General features: G+C 38.9%; 2 protein-coding genes across 5 annotated transcripts; one reads left to right on the top strand and one right to left on the bottom strand.

Moving 5' to 3' along the window:
- The first annotated feature begins 1,536 nt into the window (after positions 1 to 1,536).
- Positions 1,537 to 8,370, top strand: LOC131235128 (uncharacterized). Of its 3 annotated transcripts, XM_058232267.1 has the most exons (9): positions 1,548 to 1,700; positions 2,710 to 2,783; positions 3,518 to 3,872; positions 6,054 to 6,125; positions 6,597 to 6,664; positions 6,957 to 7,107; positions 7,229 to 7,309; positions 7,648 to 7,737; positions 8,056 to 8,370. In XM_058232267.1, exons 3-9 carry the CDS (start codon positions 3,615 to 3,617, stop codon positions 8,146 to 8,148), a joined length of 813 nt encoding a protein of 270 aa, XP_058088250.1. In that variant the 5' UTR covers positions 1,548 to 1,700; positions 2,710 to 2,783; positions 3,518 to 3,614; the 3' UTR covers positions 8,149 to 8,370. The 3 variants fall into 3 exon arrangements, with proteins under 3 accessions (XP_058088249.1, XP_058088248.1, XP_058088250.1); XM_058232266.1 differs by lacking the exon at positions 2,710 to 2,783 and having other exon boundaries at positions 1,537 to 1,700; XM_058232265.1 differs by lacking the exon at positions 2,710 to 2,783 and having other exon boundaries at positions 1,544 to 1,704; positions 3,541 to 3,872.
- Positions 8,371 to 11,771: 3,401 nt separating this feature from the next.
- Positions 11,772 to 16,356, bottom strand: LOC131235415 (eukaryotic translation initiation factor 5-like). Of its 2 annotated transcripts, none has more exons than XM_058232595.1 (2): positions 16,200 to 16,356; positions 11,772 to 13,843 (listed from the first exon to the last, which is right to left on the bottom strand). In XM_058232595.1, the coding sequence occupies exon 2, from the start codon at positions 13,441 to 13,443 to the stop codon at positions 12,073 to 12,075; it is 1,371 nt and encodes a 456-aa protein (XP_058088578.1). In that variant the 5' UTR covers positions 13,444 to 13,843; positions 16,200 to 16,356; the 3' UTR covers positions 11,772 to 12,072. The 2 variants fall into 2 exon arrangements, with proteins under 2 accessions (XP_058088578.1, XP_058088579.1); XM_058232596.1 differs by lacking the exon at positions 16,200 to 16,356 and adding an exon at positions 15,931 to 16,043.
- Between the last annotated feature and the right edge of the window lie 911 nt (positions 16,357 to 17,267).

Here is a 17,267-nt window from a genome sequence, read left to right as displayed (position 1 = left end):
TGATGACAATAGAATTGAATAATATATAGCTCCTTGACTTGCCGCACATTAATAAGGTAGCAAAGTAGAAATCAGATCATAGCCGTCTAAACTAAATGGATAAAATTTACACTTATAAGATTCTCCGATCACCACAATTTCTTAGTAGTATCATTTCCATTGGTGTTACAAAATATCAACGGTCAAGATCACCCTATATGATCACCATATGCACAGAAGAGATGCGGGAGCACCAACTCCAAGCAAAGCTCGCGAGCCTCGCGTTGGTACCTACATAGGGTTACCTTTTTTCTTTTTTTAAAAAAAAAAAAATATCAAAACTTTTACACACCCCCCACACACTCACGCCGATGTGGATACTCGAAACCTTGACCGGGTGTTGAAACTCAACCCATGGATACTCGAACCCTTAACCGGGTGTTGAAACTCCCGAGGGTCTACTACCCGAGCAAGAGCAAGGATCCCACGGGGTTACTTCCTCGAACGTGGGAGACATGACTTGACGTGCATAAAATCCAATCCGTCCATCAGATACACTACCCTTTGTTTTGGCCACGATGCTATAAATAAAAATAAAATAAAATAAAATAAAAGAGGCAGATTTAACACTGAGGTGGTCCACCAAATAAAATTATACCTAAAATCTCTAAATTCATTTGTTATGGCCCGCCTTAGTTTTGGGATATTGTCATTTTTTGGGTAATTATTTAACACTAAAGATTAAAATTAAATGAATGGATTAGATGGTAATATACACAACGGTGGGCCCTTAAAAATTAATGGTGAAAGTCCCATCCCAAATTATTCCTATAGCGTGAACTGCCAGATTATTGGATCATCATGATTTGTGGATTCCATAGTGAAAATGAGTTATCTTACCAGATGGACGGTTTGGATTTTATAAAAAAATTAAAACAAATGGCTCTGGATTAGCGAAAGTAACCTACACAAGATATGCTAGCGCAGTTCTTTTTAAGCTACGCCAGTTCAAATTCTCCCCAGAAGACCGATAAATTGAATTTCTCGCGATTATTATGACTATTAACGGTAAAACCGGTGCAGTAAAAAGGATCGTGGCGAACGTGGTTTAGCGTTGCATCATCCACTCCCCTACTCTCTCTCGTGGTTCTCTAATCCCACACGCGTGCAAATCGTACTTGCCAAAACATAACACGTGAAAGATCCGATCCTTCCATCATGTGGGAAACATTTATTAGATTCCTTTTAGAAAAATATAATCTGTTTAACCCATCAATTCGACAGAAATATGAAAAATAAATGAACGGCTAAAAAATCTGTACTGACCATCCATTTTCTTTTTAAATTTTGGCCCACCTGAGGAATTGAAAAGACTTAAATTTTTTATGTTAAAAGATATAAATATTTTTTTCGACTCGACAGAAAGCTCCGATCTCTCACACATGTCCTATGTCGGCACGTTTGGTTGCGTGTAGATGGGGAGGGCCTTGACGCGCGTGGGTTTCTCACCAATCTTTCTCCTCCTCATCGTTCGCTGATTAGAGAGAGAGTATATATACGAGAATTCTGTGTATACGCTTATTGCTTGTGTCATTGCATTTGAACGCCAGAACGCCAGTGACGATTCTCCTCCTCGACACCCCATCTCTTGCTTCCATTCAAAAACAGAGATTTTAAAGAAATCCTCCTTTCCTACCTTCAAGAAATCCCATCCTCTCCTTGTAAGTCTCTCTCTCTCTCTCTCTCTCTCTCTCTCTCTCTCTCTCTCTCTCTGATGTGTTTTTGTTATATTCTCTTGTTGGATTTTGTTTACTGAATACATTAGATAGATAAAGGTATCACCTTTCACTTGCTTTTTTCTTTCTGAGTATTTTTTTTTCTACCCTGTTTTTTTTTTTCTCTCTTTGTTTTAATTGCTGGGTTTTGTTTTGGATTGGTAGAGATGCATCCTTTCTTGGGTTTTTTGTCATTTTCTTCTCCTTTTTTATTGATGAATAAAGGAAGCTCCTTTCTTTAAAATGGGTATATTCATCTTCCTTTTCTACTGTTTTCATTTTTTATGGGCACAGATGCCTCTTTTTAAAAAAAAACACTCGATTTTTGTTGGGAATTTCTGCTTTTATTAATATGGGTATTTTCTTTTTTTATTTTTCCTCTGTTTTGATTGCAGGATTTTTTGTTTTATGGGTGGGTATGTTTTCTGTCATTTTCTCACATGTTTGGGTTTTTCTTCAGTTCTGTATCTGATTTTTTGTTGATAATGGTATTTTCTTCCTTTGATTTGTTATGTTTTCATAAACTGGGTCTTTCTCTTTCCTCTTTTTTATATTCTTCTGTTTTGATTGCCTCCTTTATTGGGTTACGGTCATTTTCTTCTCTCTTTTTTTATGAAGTTTTGTACACTGGTTTTTAATTTATAAGGATAGATACTTTCTTTGAACTTGTAGGCTTTCAGAATCTGGATGTTCTTCTTTCACTGCTTCCCCTTTCTTTTGAACTTTGGTTGATTCTTTTTTATTGGATAAGGTTCATCCTTTATCGGCTTCTTATCATTCCCTTTTCTTTGGGTAATTTTATGTTCTTGTTCTTGTTTTTATTTATTATTTATTATTATTATTATTATTATTTCTATTTCTCACTGCTGCTTTGAAATGCAGAAGTGCCACCTGTCTTTTATATATATATATATATATATATATATATATTTGATGGTTGGGGTTTTGATTTTAGATGCAATTGGAACTCTGGTGTTGATTGGATAAGTAATTTCCATCCTTGGATTCTCCTTTTATTTCTTCCTTTCGGTATTTCTTCTCTCTTGCTTCTCTCTCTCTCTCTCTCTCTCTCTCTCTCTCTCTCTCTCTCTCCTTCTTCTTCTTCTTCTTCCCGCCATTTAGATGGTTGGTTGTTGGGTTCTTTCATTTCTGATGCTATTCCATCTCTTCTTTTTGTTGGTAAAGGCTCTTCTTTTTGCTGTTAAAGGTAGCTCCTTTCCTGGAGTTTTCATTACTTCCTTTTTTGGGGGATTATTTCTTCCTTGTTTCTTTTTTTTTTTTTTTTTCTTTCTTTCTTTCTGTTTTTTTGTAATAGTTGTGTTTTAAATTCAGCTAATAGAGTTTGTACCTTGTTATGTCATGAATTTATGTGTGTGGCCGAAGTGGGCCCACCTATGATTACACCGGACCATTGGATAGGAGGGGCCCAATATCTGATGATCACTTACCATTTTTTACTCCTACTGTCTAATCTGCATGGACTTGATTGTATCTTTAATTGTATAATCCTGTTTATTTTGGGCATGTGCAATCTACGGCGGATTCCTCTTACCCAATAGTATTTGTTAATAATAGGTGGGGCCCACATGGGCTCGGCGTATAAATTCACATGATAATTAGGTACAAAGATTCCACACTGGATCATGGATCTTAATTAATAAAGCTAAAGTTGACTCTTTTGCTTCTTTAATGGGGTGTTTACATTCTCATTAATTTTGTTTTAGATATCTAAATCGAAAACTTGGGCCTCTTTCAAATGTCAGGTTTTGATTTTCAAGACTTGTAGTGAAGAGAAGATTTGGAAACAGGTTGCTGGGTGTTGATTTGTTCTTCAAATCCGTTTGTTGCATTTATTTGAGGATGGGTGATCATTTCGTGTTGTTGGTGGACCGGTTGATCACTGAATCTACAATAGATGCTGCAATTGAGAGCAGAAATCAGTCTCAAATCGGGCAAACTTCAGCCTTGGTAGTTGAAGCCAAGGCCGAATTTTCTTCACCAAAGCAGCATTTTGGCAACGGGTCTTCACCGCAGAAATTGGCGGAGTGTCGAATTTGCCAAGACGAGGATGATGATTCCAACATGGAGACACCTTGTTCTTGCTGTGGCAGCTTGAAGGTGAGTCTGTTCTTGGCTGATTCGAATGGTTTTTGTTTTTTGTTTTAGCATTTGGTTTGAGTGATGCCAAACACACTTTTACAAGGTTGTATTTTGTTCTCTTTTTTTTTTTTTTCTTTTTTTTTCTGGGTCGATGTTTTTTCTCGAATTAGAAATGTACAGTTTATATGTTGGTTGCTGGAATTCAGTTCACTAAGATGGATAAGCCAATAAAGTGTAATAATTAAAAGAAAGCTACAAATACAAAGAGTTCTAGAAATGAATGAGAATCCAAGAACACCATTTGAGAATCACTTGCTGGATTTCTATTATTTTAGGGGCCAAACAGGTTCTCATGAGTTTGGATTTTGTAAAAAGGAATGTAATCGAAATTGTTGGGCTACAAGATTGCGTGATTTTATTTGAGTTTTAACTTTCGTTTTGCTTTAGTTTATAATTGGAAAACGAGTGTGTGGCTTTCATGCATGGATTAAATTGGAATCTTGGTAAGTAGATACATTGAGTAGGATCTACAAATGCTACTAGAACGAATATGGCCTTTTCTTTAGTTTCCCTTTATCATCATCACAGCCCTGTTCAGTCATTTGTGTCAGCCTTACGGATCCTGTTTTGCGGAGGATTCGAAGAAGGATTCATTCTCATGGTAGCTCGTCCAAGCTATTTGGGTTCCCTTCTAATATATAATTATAGAATATAGCGAAACAAGATATACCAAAGCATCCAACCCCAACATTTTAATCTTCTCATATGGCTTCTCATATGGCCTTTTTTTTTTTTTTTTTTTTTTTTATGAATATGAGAATTTCTTTGAGAAATGCTTACAGTACATGCTTCTAAGGTGTGTTACAAATTCCGTCATGCATCTGATGAGATTTTCTATGTTTGCTCTGTATTCGAAAACATATAGCGTGATATGAGCCCCAATTCCTTCCTGTCTATGTTGATTCCCTCGTGCATGAAAAATTTTCAGAAGGTCAATTTGAATTTCATGTTTTTCCTATTTTGGATACTTTGGACAGGCAATGCATGATGTGAATTGTGGGTTTTGTATATAGTTATCAAATTTCCTCTCATGGGAAAGTCTGCATTAAGTTCAACAGTAATCGGTTCATCATGTTTTGCATGTCGAATGTTAAATGGACACTTCAATGTAGGAGACGCATCCATTGGATTCACATAATAAATATGCAGGATTCTTAGAAGAACCATCATTTATTTTTGCTTCCTTTTGCCCCTAAATCTCCTGCTAAGAAAATCATATGCCACTCTTTTCCGATCTGGGGATACCCTTTGAGACCATGATCCTTCATATCGTCGTAGCTAGCATTGTTGGATGTGACGCGAATTGGGTGTGGACTATGGATATGGGATCTGTATTAGATTTGCCTCAGTTTTATCTTAACATTTTATATTTAAAAGTAATAAAAATTATACTTCCAAAAATCATGTAAACATGTTTAAAATTTAATGCAACACGTTTATAGTATTTTCTTAGTAAAAAATTTAAAATTTTAAAATATCAAATACACAGGACCATGAACTGAAAGATTTGAGGATCAAGCAAGTCCAGCAACTGCACCCATACACATGCCAAAGTAACATAGAGACTGAGATGTTGAAAATGGATGAGTGGCATATCTTTGTAACTTCATTACATGAACATCTGCGTTGTCTTAATATGTTTAATTTGCATGGTTTCCTTGTTATCTCCTTTCTCTCGGTTTCCATATCGAGTTCAGTTATTATCAAACAGTAACCATCTTCACATGTTTTTTCTACATTCTACATTCATAACTAGTTTACGTGGTTCTCATTTGCTGGGCTTGTTTGTATGTCATTTTTCTTTTTGTTTATCTTTTATTGCCTGGTGATATTAGCTAAGGGTGTGTTTGGGTGCAGTATCGAATTGAATTACAATTCATAGTCTAATGAAGTGGAACAGCCCAGCTGTAATTTCATTATCTAGCACTTTGCTCGGAATTGCAATCATGTTACTTTCAAGTTGGACTTGAAGAAACCCAACTGCAAATCAATGGCTACTTCCTTCTTATATGAAAACTAGAAACTACCATTAATTTCTCTCATTTTCCTCCTCTTTATAAAATGGATAAGTTACCATGTTTCTATACTTTGGGTGAGAATTTTTACTTTCTATAGCCTCATATACTTCTTTTATTGCAGTATGCCCACCGAAAATGTGTGCAGCGGTGGTGTAATGAGAAGGGCGATACCATGTGTGAGATATGCCACCAGGTGATTCAGATTTCAAATACACTTCAAAACTGCATTTAAATACATCATTGAATCAAATTCCAATAACGAGTTTGATTAGCTGAAAATGGCCAAACTGTAATTACATATTTAAGGGATAGACTCCAAATCGAGCTTATGTCACTTTCAAGTTGGAATTGAAAGGAATGTAGCTGTGATTTTGAGGGCTAGTTACTCATTTCAAATGCTAATGTAACCACATTTGGTCATTTACCCTTTACTAGTCATTGCAATTCAATTCAGTGGTGCATCCAAATGCAGCCCTTATCTGTTCTATCTTATCTTGTCAGTTATATATTTTAGTATCTACAATCTGGCACTGATATTTTCTAAGATTTGAAAAAATCTAAATTCGACTCGATGCTGAGTTTTTAAAACCGTGGTTTTCCTTGTTAAATGTTACTACATTGGTCTGTTTGCAATTGTATTTATAGGATTTGAATCCTGTTACAGCAATTCAAGCCAGGTTATACTGCACCGCCTCGATTATTTCAATATGGGAGTATTCCTTTGAATTTCAGGTACCTTTCAAAGCTTTTTCTTCTGGCCTATTTTCTCTTCTATGCCACAATAAGCAACTACCCAGGCTTTTGTTTGAACAGCAGATAACTGAAAATGGAGACTTCAGTGAAACCACTGTTTTGGTGGGGGCCCCGCATGGTAATATCAGCTTTTGATTTTTGTGAGGAAATCCAGCAAATTCGAGAAGATGGGTTTGTCCTGATTTTCAGTGATCTGCTATCCAAACGAAGCCCATAGAGATATTTCATTTTCTGGGAAAGATTCTAAAATTGTTCTTATGGTGTTTGTCAGGAGAAACTGGGAGATTTCCCGAAGAGACCTTCACAATCCTCAGTTTATAGCAGTGGTTGCGACAGACCGTGATTTCATGGATGCCAATTACGATGAGTATTCATCTCAGACTGCAAGAAGTATGATCTGCTGCCGTTCTGTTGCTGTGATTGTAAGTTCTTGTTTTGAGCTTGTGTATCGACGAAATGGAGCATTTAAGCTTGTTGATATTGATTCTTTGGGCTATGTGGTTTTCCTTTCCTTTTCTGTTTTCTGATTACTTGTTAATGCAGTTCTTGATTCTTTTGGTCCTACGACACGTGCTTCCAATCACGGTCAGCGGAGCCAAAGAGTATTCATTCACCATATTCATTGTAAGGATCTAAGAAACATCATTTCTTTTTTGATTATGATTGATTGCAATTTTATCTGAAGAAATCATTCCTTGAGAAAACTGATGTGGCACATGTGTGGAATCATGAATGAGGGCCCTGCCATCAATGGGCCCTTGCCTAGAAATAGGATTCTCTTCTCAGCATTTGGGTCTGCATGTTTAAGCTACAATCCACATTTCACTCGCATGTGTGGCCCACCTGATGAGCTGAGTGGCCTGATTTTTGGGCCAGAGCACGTTAGTGATGGGACCCACCTGATGGAAATGCATTCATCCTTGTATTATAATGTTTTGATCCATTTTTTCTCTGACAAACAGCTGCTGTTGTTGAGGACCGTTGGAATTCTTGTTCCACTTTATATAATGACAAGAGCACTGACTGCAATTCATCGCAGGCGCCAGCAACAGGTAGCTCTCCTTTTCCAAACCTACAAGCAGGATCTAGGCTGTTCACCAGGTGGGCCCCAGCAAATTACCCATGAACCAAAAATTCAGGTCAGGCCTGTCATCAGGTGGGCCACGTTATATATGAAAAAGAAAATGATGGTCTTAGAAACTCAACAATGGCTACACATGTGAACCATCTGATGATCATGCTGCAGCACATAACACAAGTGCGGCCCACTGATGAACAGCTTAGAACTTGGATGAGGCAAGAGGCACAGCTTCCTCAGCAGATGTAACACTTCATGCTCCAAAATTCACTGTTTTGTTGTTGTACATTAGGAATCCGATGAATCTTCCCTCACCACAGCTGAAGAAAATGGACGGCCACAACGGCAGCTACAGCCTCAGCCACATCTCATACACGTGCATTAAGCAGCTCCTGCTATTAAGAAACACAAACCACAACTGTGTGACCCGCCACCCGCCCACCTGGGCAGAGGTGAGAAGTTCCATCCAGGCCATTATCCTATATCCCAACTAACAGAAGTTGGATGGATTGAATTGAATAGGACTCCCAAGGCATCATTTGAATTCAAGGCGCCATCATATACAGCGAAGGGCCCTTGATGGGTGGTTATTATGTTGTACATGATTCAGCTAGACAGTCAGATTCATGAATTGTGTATAATACGTTTTCAAATACAGTGGGTATTCTCCTACACAAAGATTATGTGATTTTGTACGGACTTTCAAGAATCAATGAATGGGTCATTGTTGGGAGAAAGATCTCTTCTCGACCACACACCAATATTGACCAATATTGAAATTAAAAGAAGGTAGAAAAAGACGCAAAGCTCAACACAGATATTTACATGGATCCCACTAGGTACGTCTACGGATTCACACCAATTCACTATGCTCAAATGCATTATATTATAATAATAATAATATTATTATTATTTTTTTAAAAAAAAAAGTAGTAGCTCTCAATACAATGACGGCTATATATATATATATATATATATATATATATATATATAGGGAAAAGGTACTATGCGCTCGACCTCACCAGTCCGTCCCATGAGGTCGAGTTGTGTGGGCCCCACCGTGATGCATTTCAAACATCTACCCCATTAGTCAGATGCACCATTCCATCGTGGGCATAGGTCTCAAAAATCAAGTCAATCTGTGACTTGTGTGGGCCACACCACATACAGAAGTGGAGAGGGGCCGTGCACCATTAAAACATTCATAATCATTTTTTGGGCCCACCAAGATGTGGTTTGCAAATCCAGCCCATCCATTATGTGTGTCCCACTTGGATGAGGGTTCAGACCAAGTTTCAGACGCATGCAAATTTCAAGTGGGCCCCACCGAGTGCTTTTATATGTTTTAACGGTGTCTTCACATGATTTGAGATGGTATGGCCCACCTGAGTTCCGTATACGGCTGATTTTTGGGATATCCCATAATTTAAAGGGGACCCATCAAATGCACGATGTTGATGGTCAACACGTATCACTGTAGGGCCCACACAGCTCGACCTCACAGGAGCTTATCGTGAGGTCGAGCGCATAGTACCTTTTCCTATATATATATATATAGGGCTTATATAAAAACTCCATGTGAAATTAAAAAATTGTCTTATGGATTGAGGGCAGCACCACCTCTAATGATTAGGCTCCACCCACATTTTAATTGTCATCTAATTCCTCTTCTAAAATGACAAAAACATTCTGGCAAAATTTTAAAAAGATGGGACTTTTTCATGTGGAGGTGGTTCTCAAAAGCATTATAAGTTTGTCATTGTTGAATTTCAGTGTCATTTTCTTCATTTGGTAATGGACTGGACGCCTGGTGGAGGTTTTCTAATGGAATGTCGTTCCCTCATGAAAATGTCAGTGGTTATAGATTTAGTTAAAATTCAAAATAGCAGTGTTTTATCCAATTAACCAATGTCACCGACCATGTGATTCAAAAAGCCAAGAGTCCAACATGAGTTTGGATAAGGTTGTGTTGCCATGAATAGGAAAGTGTTTGGACAGGTTTTATAAGAGTCTTTTTGTCCGAAATAGATGCATTTGTTGTCTCGAATTTCCGGATGTTGCACATATGGCACAGAGAACCAATGAGGTACATGATATTTTTATATTTTTTTAGATAGTTACAATAAAAATATGATTAGCCCATTGGATGCCAGTAGATATGTCACGTTTTATATGGAGAGACGAGGTGGTTTGCAAGACCTGGGTGAAGAGCTGGTTTTAAAAGGTTGAGGCGCTCCGAAATTGTACATATGGCATGCACCAACTCAATGTATCAGTCCAAGTTGTCAAACACACTTTCGATAGGTTACCATCCAAAATTCAAATTCATTTAGGCGTTTCTCTTGTATTTGGACCCTCGACTTTATGTTTGTTTTGACAGTCAATTAGATAGCTGTCAATCAACCAACTTTAAGTTCATGATATTTCACATGCGATTTGTTACCGTTTGTCTATCATACATAGGTTTTTAACTCACTGTAAAGGGAATCAGAGCATCCCACGAAATTACATAAATGATCTTGCACATGTGCAAGCCTGGCACATGTGCAAAATTCAATCAAATCCAATCCATCCATCAAAGGGTTACCATGTGGATGCCCTGTCCAAGAGTCAATGTTTCCTTTTGTGTGGTCCTAACCCATTGGGGACCAGTGCTTGGACCTGAAATATAAATGGTCTGAACAACGGTTTGATTTTTACAACAATGCTGAGATGAATAAAATGGAAAATGTAGGAGGCTATGGTTCATAGAATAGTGATGCATAAGAATAAGTGGGACCCATGGTTCAATGATCAAAATTGTCCAATCCAATGCGCATACTATCTCTTATCAGTTGATCTGAACTATCCATTAAGCCTAGAACACATTTCATGAGCTACCATGAAAAAATTGCACTCATCAATCATGAGTTGGGCGGGCCTTTACTAGAGGCATCATCTTTCCAACCCATGGATGAGATGTTTACCATAGCCTAACAAAAGTCAATTATTTAGCATCTGTTCAAATTGTTGAATGGATCCATTTATTTTATAGATTATCTTGATCGTCCATTTCAAAGGCCATTAATCAAATGGTCAATTATTTTTCAGATTGGTGTGCGTGGCAGCACATGAAATGTATAATAGGCTTAATAGCTAATGAGCAGTCTAGATCAGCGGATTGGGCCAAGTGGACAAAGTGTCCCAAGGCAACTAGGAGCACCATAATTATAGCATCTCTGTGTTTTAGTTTATTGCAGGTGTACCCAAATTTGTACATTCAGTAACATGGGTTGGGAGAACCTTCACCCTCCACTCACGTTGAATCCCCTAACCTACTGGAGTGGGGCCTATATACCTCTGACCAGGCCCCTACTTTCACTGTTACCATAACAGAAGGCAAATGAGAGGGATGGGAGGATGAAATTTGTCCTCCCTCCCACTTTAATAATTCAAACAGTTGATAAATGGGGGACACAAATGATTCCCAAACCAAAACTTGGAAGTCATCAGATATTCCTGACCGTTTAAATAATGTCAGGAAAAAATTACTCATTCGCCCATGATGAAGGAATGGTGTAAAACTAAAGCATAAAGGACTGGCTTTCCTGGCCTCATTGAAGCATTAAGAGACAGTGCCACGTGCTGTGTTAGGTAGGTAGTGGTCATGGGCACCCAACCAGTCAGTCCTTGACACCAACCAATTAGTGATTATTGGGCCTACTTGGATTCATGAAATGGAAAGGAAAGGAAATAAAGTTTCCATGGAAAAACACCTTCCTTGACATGCTTTTCATGAGTCCAAAAAGGCCCTATAGTTAATAGGCATGGGACGGACGTCTTGTGTGAGAGAGAATATGAGAGAGAGAGACCTAAAAATAGATTTAGATTCTAACCGCTGATGGGAGTTGACGTTCTAACAGTTGATGATGGGGTATTGTCCATTTTCAGTGAGCAGAAACCATTGTGGATCAAAACAATCTACTAATTTCTACTGAGAAAATCAAAAAAGAAATTTGCACACCAAAGTAACAAACATTTAACTTCAATGCTAATAAAAGTGAACTGACATATGCAAAAGATATCAACTCTGACCACACATTTACTATAATCACTCACAAGCACAGAGACAGACAGACAGAGAAAAAGAGAGACAAACATAAACTTGAGTTTGAAGATACTTGAGCAAATAAGCAGAAGAGACCAATAGCATTATTCATATGGTCTATAAACGTCTCTTATATCACGCTACCCATACCTGCCAGGCCAATCTTCACCACAAACTATTCAGAGAATAACAGCGCAGAGAACATTCACCCATTATCATATATCACTCATCTTCCGTCTCGGATTCAGCACTCTGCAGCCATTCTATGAAGGGCTTCAGGTTCTTCCATATCTGTGCCTTCTTGCTCTCTCCCACCAGTCCTTCCTTGTACCACTGCATGATATACTCTTCCTCCACCATATCTGCATCATAGAGCGCCTTCAGAACCAGAGCCACCTCCTTCAACGCATCTGTGCTAGCCGCCTTCCCACAGAAGGCCTCTATGGCCCGAAGCAGGAGAATCTGTGATCCATCATCCTCCATGGCAGCAACAATGTACTTCTTCTTCTTGGCCACCTCCTTCGCAAACCCTTTCCCGACACCCTCAAAGAGGACCTCAAAAATGGCACTCATGACCTCCTGCGGGGTCCCATCAAGAGACCTAAGGAAGGATTGCAGCTGGCTTGGAGTGGACCCCTTTCGGAGGTTGCCTTTGATCTCTTTGATTAGGGTTTGGGATCTGATATCACCACCTGAGAGTTCCGCCTTCTCTTCAGGTTCAGTGGTTCCTCCATTCTTGACCCCTGCTTTCTTCACCTGCTTGGGCTTCTTCTCCTCATCCGGCTCTTTGGTGGATAGCATGACCATCTCGACTGTCGCGGCACTCAGCTGCTCTTGGATGCGCTGGCGGGCTGCCTCCAGTGAGGTGTCAGTCTGCCACTGGACATCATCGTCTTCATCAGGTGCTTCATTCTCGTCAGCCTGGCTGGCAGCAGGTGATGAGCGATCCTCATCAGACCCACTAGCCTTCCCACTAGCCTTCTTCTTCACTGCACCAACCTTGGGAGCAGCTTCCTTGGAGGAGACAGAGGAACCCTTCTTCTTCACCTCTTTCTTCAGCTTCTTCTGTTCCTCGTCGGCAACTTCCCCTTCCTTTAACCGCTCCTTCTCAGCCTTTCTCATAGCCTTCTTATCCTTGGACCCCTTCTGCTCAGGCGGATTCTTGATAATGAAGGTGGTGAGCTTGTCCCTCATATCAACGTCTGACACAAAACCGCAGGCTGCGCATTTCAGGTTGATCATCTGCGTCTTTGTGATGATGATCTCCGTCTCAGGGTTGCCACACCCATAGCACTGGACGTATTTCTTGATGAAGTTCTCAAGAAGCCCGGCCAGCTTGGCAGTGTCATGGGCCCCATTGACAAGAGAAACACCATTCTTCTCATCGAATTTGGACTGTGCTCCCAGCTCACATCCAAAGTATTTCGTGGTGTAGGAGGCAGGCCTTGCCAATGCCTTTGCAATATCTACCATGTTAACAATGTTGGTCTTGATGCCATTACCACGGCCTTCAATTTTGGTTATCATCTTGGGCATCTTATATCTGTAAAAGGCATCATCGCTGTTTGCAGCGCCTATGTTCTGCAGAGCCATGTTTACTTTTGATTACTTTTGCTACAAAATGCTAAAAAAAAAATAAGAAGGGAATATCAAATGTGGCTGCAATAGATGGATAAAGATAAGGAGGTAGCAGTGTTGTTGTTGAACAAGGGTATTCCCTCTTGGAAGGTAGACTGGTCCCTTGTAATTGGAAAATGTTGCATCCAACTGAAACCACTAAGATATTTGGAACCACGAAACAGCCCAAGATGCTTGCAGCCAACTGCTCTTTCTGAAGAGGGCCTATACTTTTTTCTCGAAGTTGGACAGTACTCTCCAAGTAACCCGATTGATCCCAAATAACAAGAAGCCCGTTCAGACATAAAAGAAGCTTCAAGCATGACACCCTCCACTTTGGCTATTAGCAGAGTTGCAAGATAGACCTGCCAAATTCCTGTTTAACAAACAGAATCAGTAGAGGTATGAAGATTTGGGTTGTTGTTGTTGTTACTATTATTATTATTATCAGTGTTAAAAGGAAATAAATTATAATAAAAACAAAAACAAAAATACAAGATATCATATCAATAGCCAGTACCCATGGAATCATTCAGGCATTTAACCAAGCTTAGCAATTGCAACCTAAAGTACTCAGATGTAGCACAGTAGCAGAGGATTACGTGGATAGTCTGGATTGAAAGGTTCGATCCAGGACAAAATCAGTTTAGCATGCACTGCAGGTTCCAACAGGTGTTACTTTTCACTCCGATTTTTGCTCATAATATAATTGGAATGCTAGGATAAGTAATCCAAGTGATGTTTTGAGGGGAATGGGCAAACAAAAGTGAGTTGCATATGATGGAAAGTCAATTTTTTAGTTATTGATTGTAAGTTAGGATCATCCGACCGAAGTGGTTTTTGAAAGGGATGGGCTATCAAGGATAAGAGCCACATCATCGATGTCAGATCAATGATCAGACTATTTGTAGCATGGTAAATATGGACTGTCAACTTTTGTAGGCATTGGTTGGAAGATTATGATCATTCAACCAATCAGGGGTGGGAGGCAAATGATATCAGCCCATTTTTAATAGAATGAATATGGGCCATTTATTTTCCTAGGCAGTGATTGGAGGTTATGATCATTCCAACCAAAGCGATCTTTCAAGAAGTTGGGCAATCAAGAGTGGAACACATTACATATGATGGATGTCATAGATCAATGACACGACCATTTGTGGCATGAACAATATGACCCATCAATTTTCCTAAGCATTCATTCAAAGATTAGGATCATCTAAGGGAGGACATTAAGGGTGGGACCAATGTGATGTCATAAGATCAACGATTGGAATATTTGTAACATGATCAATATGGGCAGTGAATTTCTATTGTCATTGATTTGACAGTTGGGATCGCTCAACCAAGTGAATTTTTACAAGGGTCAGCAAACAAGAGTGGGGCCCAAACGTTGGTTGGTCTAAATGATTGGACCAATTTTAGTATTGTCAACATAGACCATCGATTTGCTTAGGCATTGAATGGATTCTGTTAGAATCATCCAGTGACATATCCATAACCATTATATGTCCAGCCAAGACCATCTGAAAAAACATGATTTTTTTGTAGTTATTGGCAATGAAGGGTGGGACCATATCACGGATGGTTTAGATCAATGATCATTTATAGTGTGATAAATATGGCTGTTAATTTCACTAATCATTGAATGGTCGGTGAGGATTCTCCAATAGAATTTTTTATTGGATGTGCAATCAAGAGTGGGAACTAGATGATGGACAGTCTAGACCAATCATCAGAAGTGTGATCAATATGGGCCATTCATTTCTCTAGCAATTATGGATAACACGTGCAATTTTTGCACACATGAGCAACATCGAATCCTCCACACCAAGTTGATTGCATGATATGAAGTTGACATTGAGAGTTGTAGTTGATCAGGTGATGGCATGGGCCTCCAGTTTGATATGTTCCTTAAGGCCCTGCTTGGTAGACACCTGAAAACAATCTCTCTTATTTAAGTAGTAATTATGTATTGGTGATGTTGATCTCGAATACATAACCACTGACAACTAAAATGAGATTAACTCAATTTAGGCGTCTGCCAAACAGGGTCTAAGACTTTCCGATTTTTTCAGAGAATCGGAAAGATTAGGTTGCCAGTTCTGGTTGACCAGCATCCACACGATTTTATTAGGATTGTACTCAAATAATCAACCTTTTTTTTTGGAAAATATCACTCAGATAATCATCTTTAGCTTTCACTTGAGAATCGAAATTAATCAATCTTTATAAAAAAAAATAAACAAGTATAACCTAAGATCAAACAGATCATAAGCAAACAATCCACCAGCAGTGTGTGTGTGTGTGTGCGCGTGTGTGTGTGTATAAGAAAAATCATCAAACAGACGTGACATCAACCAGACTATTTTAAAAAAAAAAAAAAAAAACCAGATCTAGATCTACTACAAGGAGACAGATTCAATGGCAAAAAACACAACCCTAGCAAATCGAAATCTTTACCAACAAATACAACAGCGGATCTATTAAAATCCAATCAAAACCCTGAAAAGATGAAGATTCTATCAAGCACATCTCCGATCTGTCCCGAAACCCCAAAGAAAGAAGAAACGCGATCGAAACCCTAATATAGAAGTCGATCGATGAAAGGCGAAGATCAGATCAAAGAACCATACGAGAAAGGTAAGAGAATCGATCGATTCTTAGCTGAGAAACGGAGAAACCGATTTAAAACAAAGATAGGAGAAGACGAGAAGGGAAGAGATCCTTACCTTGATGCGATGGCCGACAAACCCTAGCCTCTCCTTTGCTTGGTGCAAGAGAAAGAGGCAGAAGATTGGTTTATATAAGGCAGCTAACAGCAGAAGGAAAGAGAGACCTGGAAGAGCTAGGGCACTTTTGGATATATTAATGCCCTTCTCTTTTCCAGAAATTGCAATTAAAACCGATGGTACACGTGGAATACTGGAAGGCAATTCACGCGAGTAGATATTGATGAGATGAATCGCGACTCGTGTGCCAACGTGACCCATATATATAGTAATCCTGTATCAGTAATTAAGCGAGGCAATGTGAAAATTTACTATTCCATAAACTCCACTGCTTCAAATATCGGTAAGCAAGAAGAACCAACGGCCTATATTTAACATTAGTATTTGTCCTATTTGATCCATAAAACAAATATAATTTATGTAAAAAGGAATTCTTAAGTTGATATTCACATACACGGTTCAGATCTATCGAATATCTTATATTTTAGCATACAAACTACGAATCGTATCCTCCATTTACTCGCGCGAATCGTATTATTTTTCACCAGGTTGGAAATTACAAAAAAATCTACCGACGAGTTTGGTTCGTTTTGCCCATACGTCGCGATGAGATCACCAACAAGGATGTATCGCTTTGTTTGGCCCACATATGAAGATGATTCAATGATCAGAACCGTCCATCATTCATATCGTTTCCTGAAACAACTGTGAAAATAAATTTTTTTCTCAAATTATTCTTATTTTAGCTGAAGGTGGACGGTTTAAAAATATATTTTCAATGGCTGACAACTACGAAGATCACAGGTTACGCTTTATGAGGCCGGAACCACCATGTTAGGTCAGGTTTAACCTACAACGTCATGTGTGCGGCAGCCTGGATTTGTACGTAGCATCTTATCTCTGCACCGTTAAATCACGCCAATCCAAAACTCAGGTGGGCCAGACCATGGGAAACAGTTGGGATTGAAATACTGGTGGAGCCCACCATGTTCTTATATTCCACCCAATCCATTGGAAGATATACCCACCAGATGATAGAACCCACAATACAATTGGCAATTCCCAGAT

The sequence above is a fragment of the Magnolia sinica genome, chromosome 19, assembly GCF_029962835.1.
Source record: "Magnolia sinica isolate HGM2019 chromosome 19, MsV1, whole genome shotgun sequence".
In the NCBI taxonomy this organism is placed as follows: Eukaryota; Viridiplantae; Streptophyta; class Magnoliopsida; order Magnoliales; family Magnoliaceae; genus Magnolia; species Magnolia sinica.
This window is presented reverse-complemented; position numbering and strand designations above follow the sequence as displayed.

Excerpts from the sequence above, each read along its gene's own strand:
- LOC131235128 (XM_058232265.1), top strand. Across the intron at positions 3,873-6,053 it reads CTTGCTGTGGCAGCTTGAAG|TATGCCCACCGAAAATGTGT; the intron begins GTGAGTCTGTTC and ends CTTTTATTGCAG. Across the intron at positions 7,108-7,228 it reads GCCGTTCTGTTGCTGTGATT|TTCTTGATTCTTTTGGTCCT; the intron begins GTAAGTTCTTGT and ends TTGTTAATGCAG.
- LOC131235415 (XM_058232595.1), bottom strand. The coding sequence starts at position 13,443 with ATGGCTCTGCAGAACATAGGCGCTGCAAACAGCGATGATGCCTTTTAC.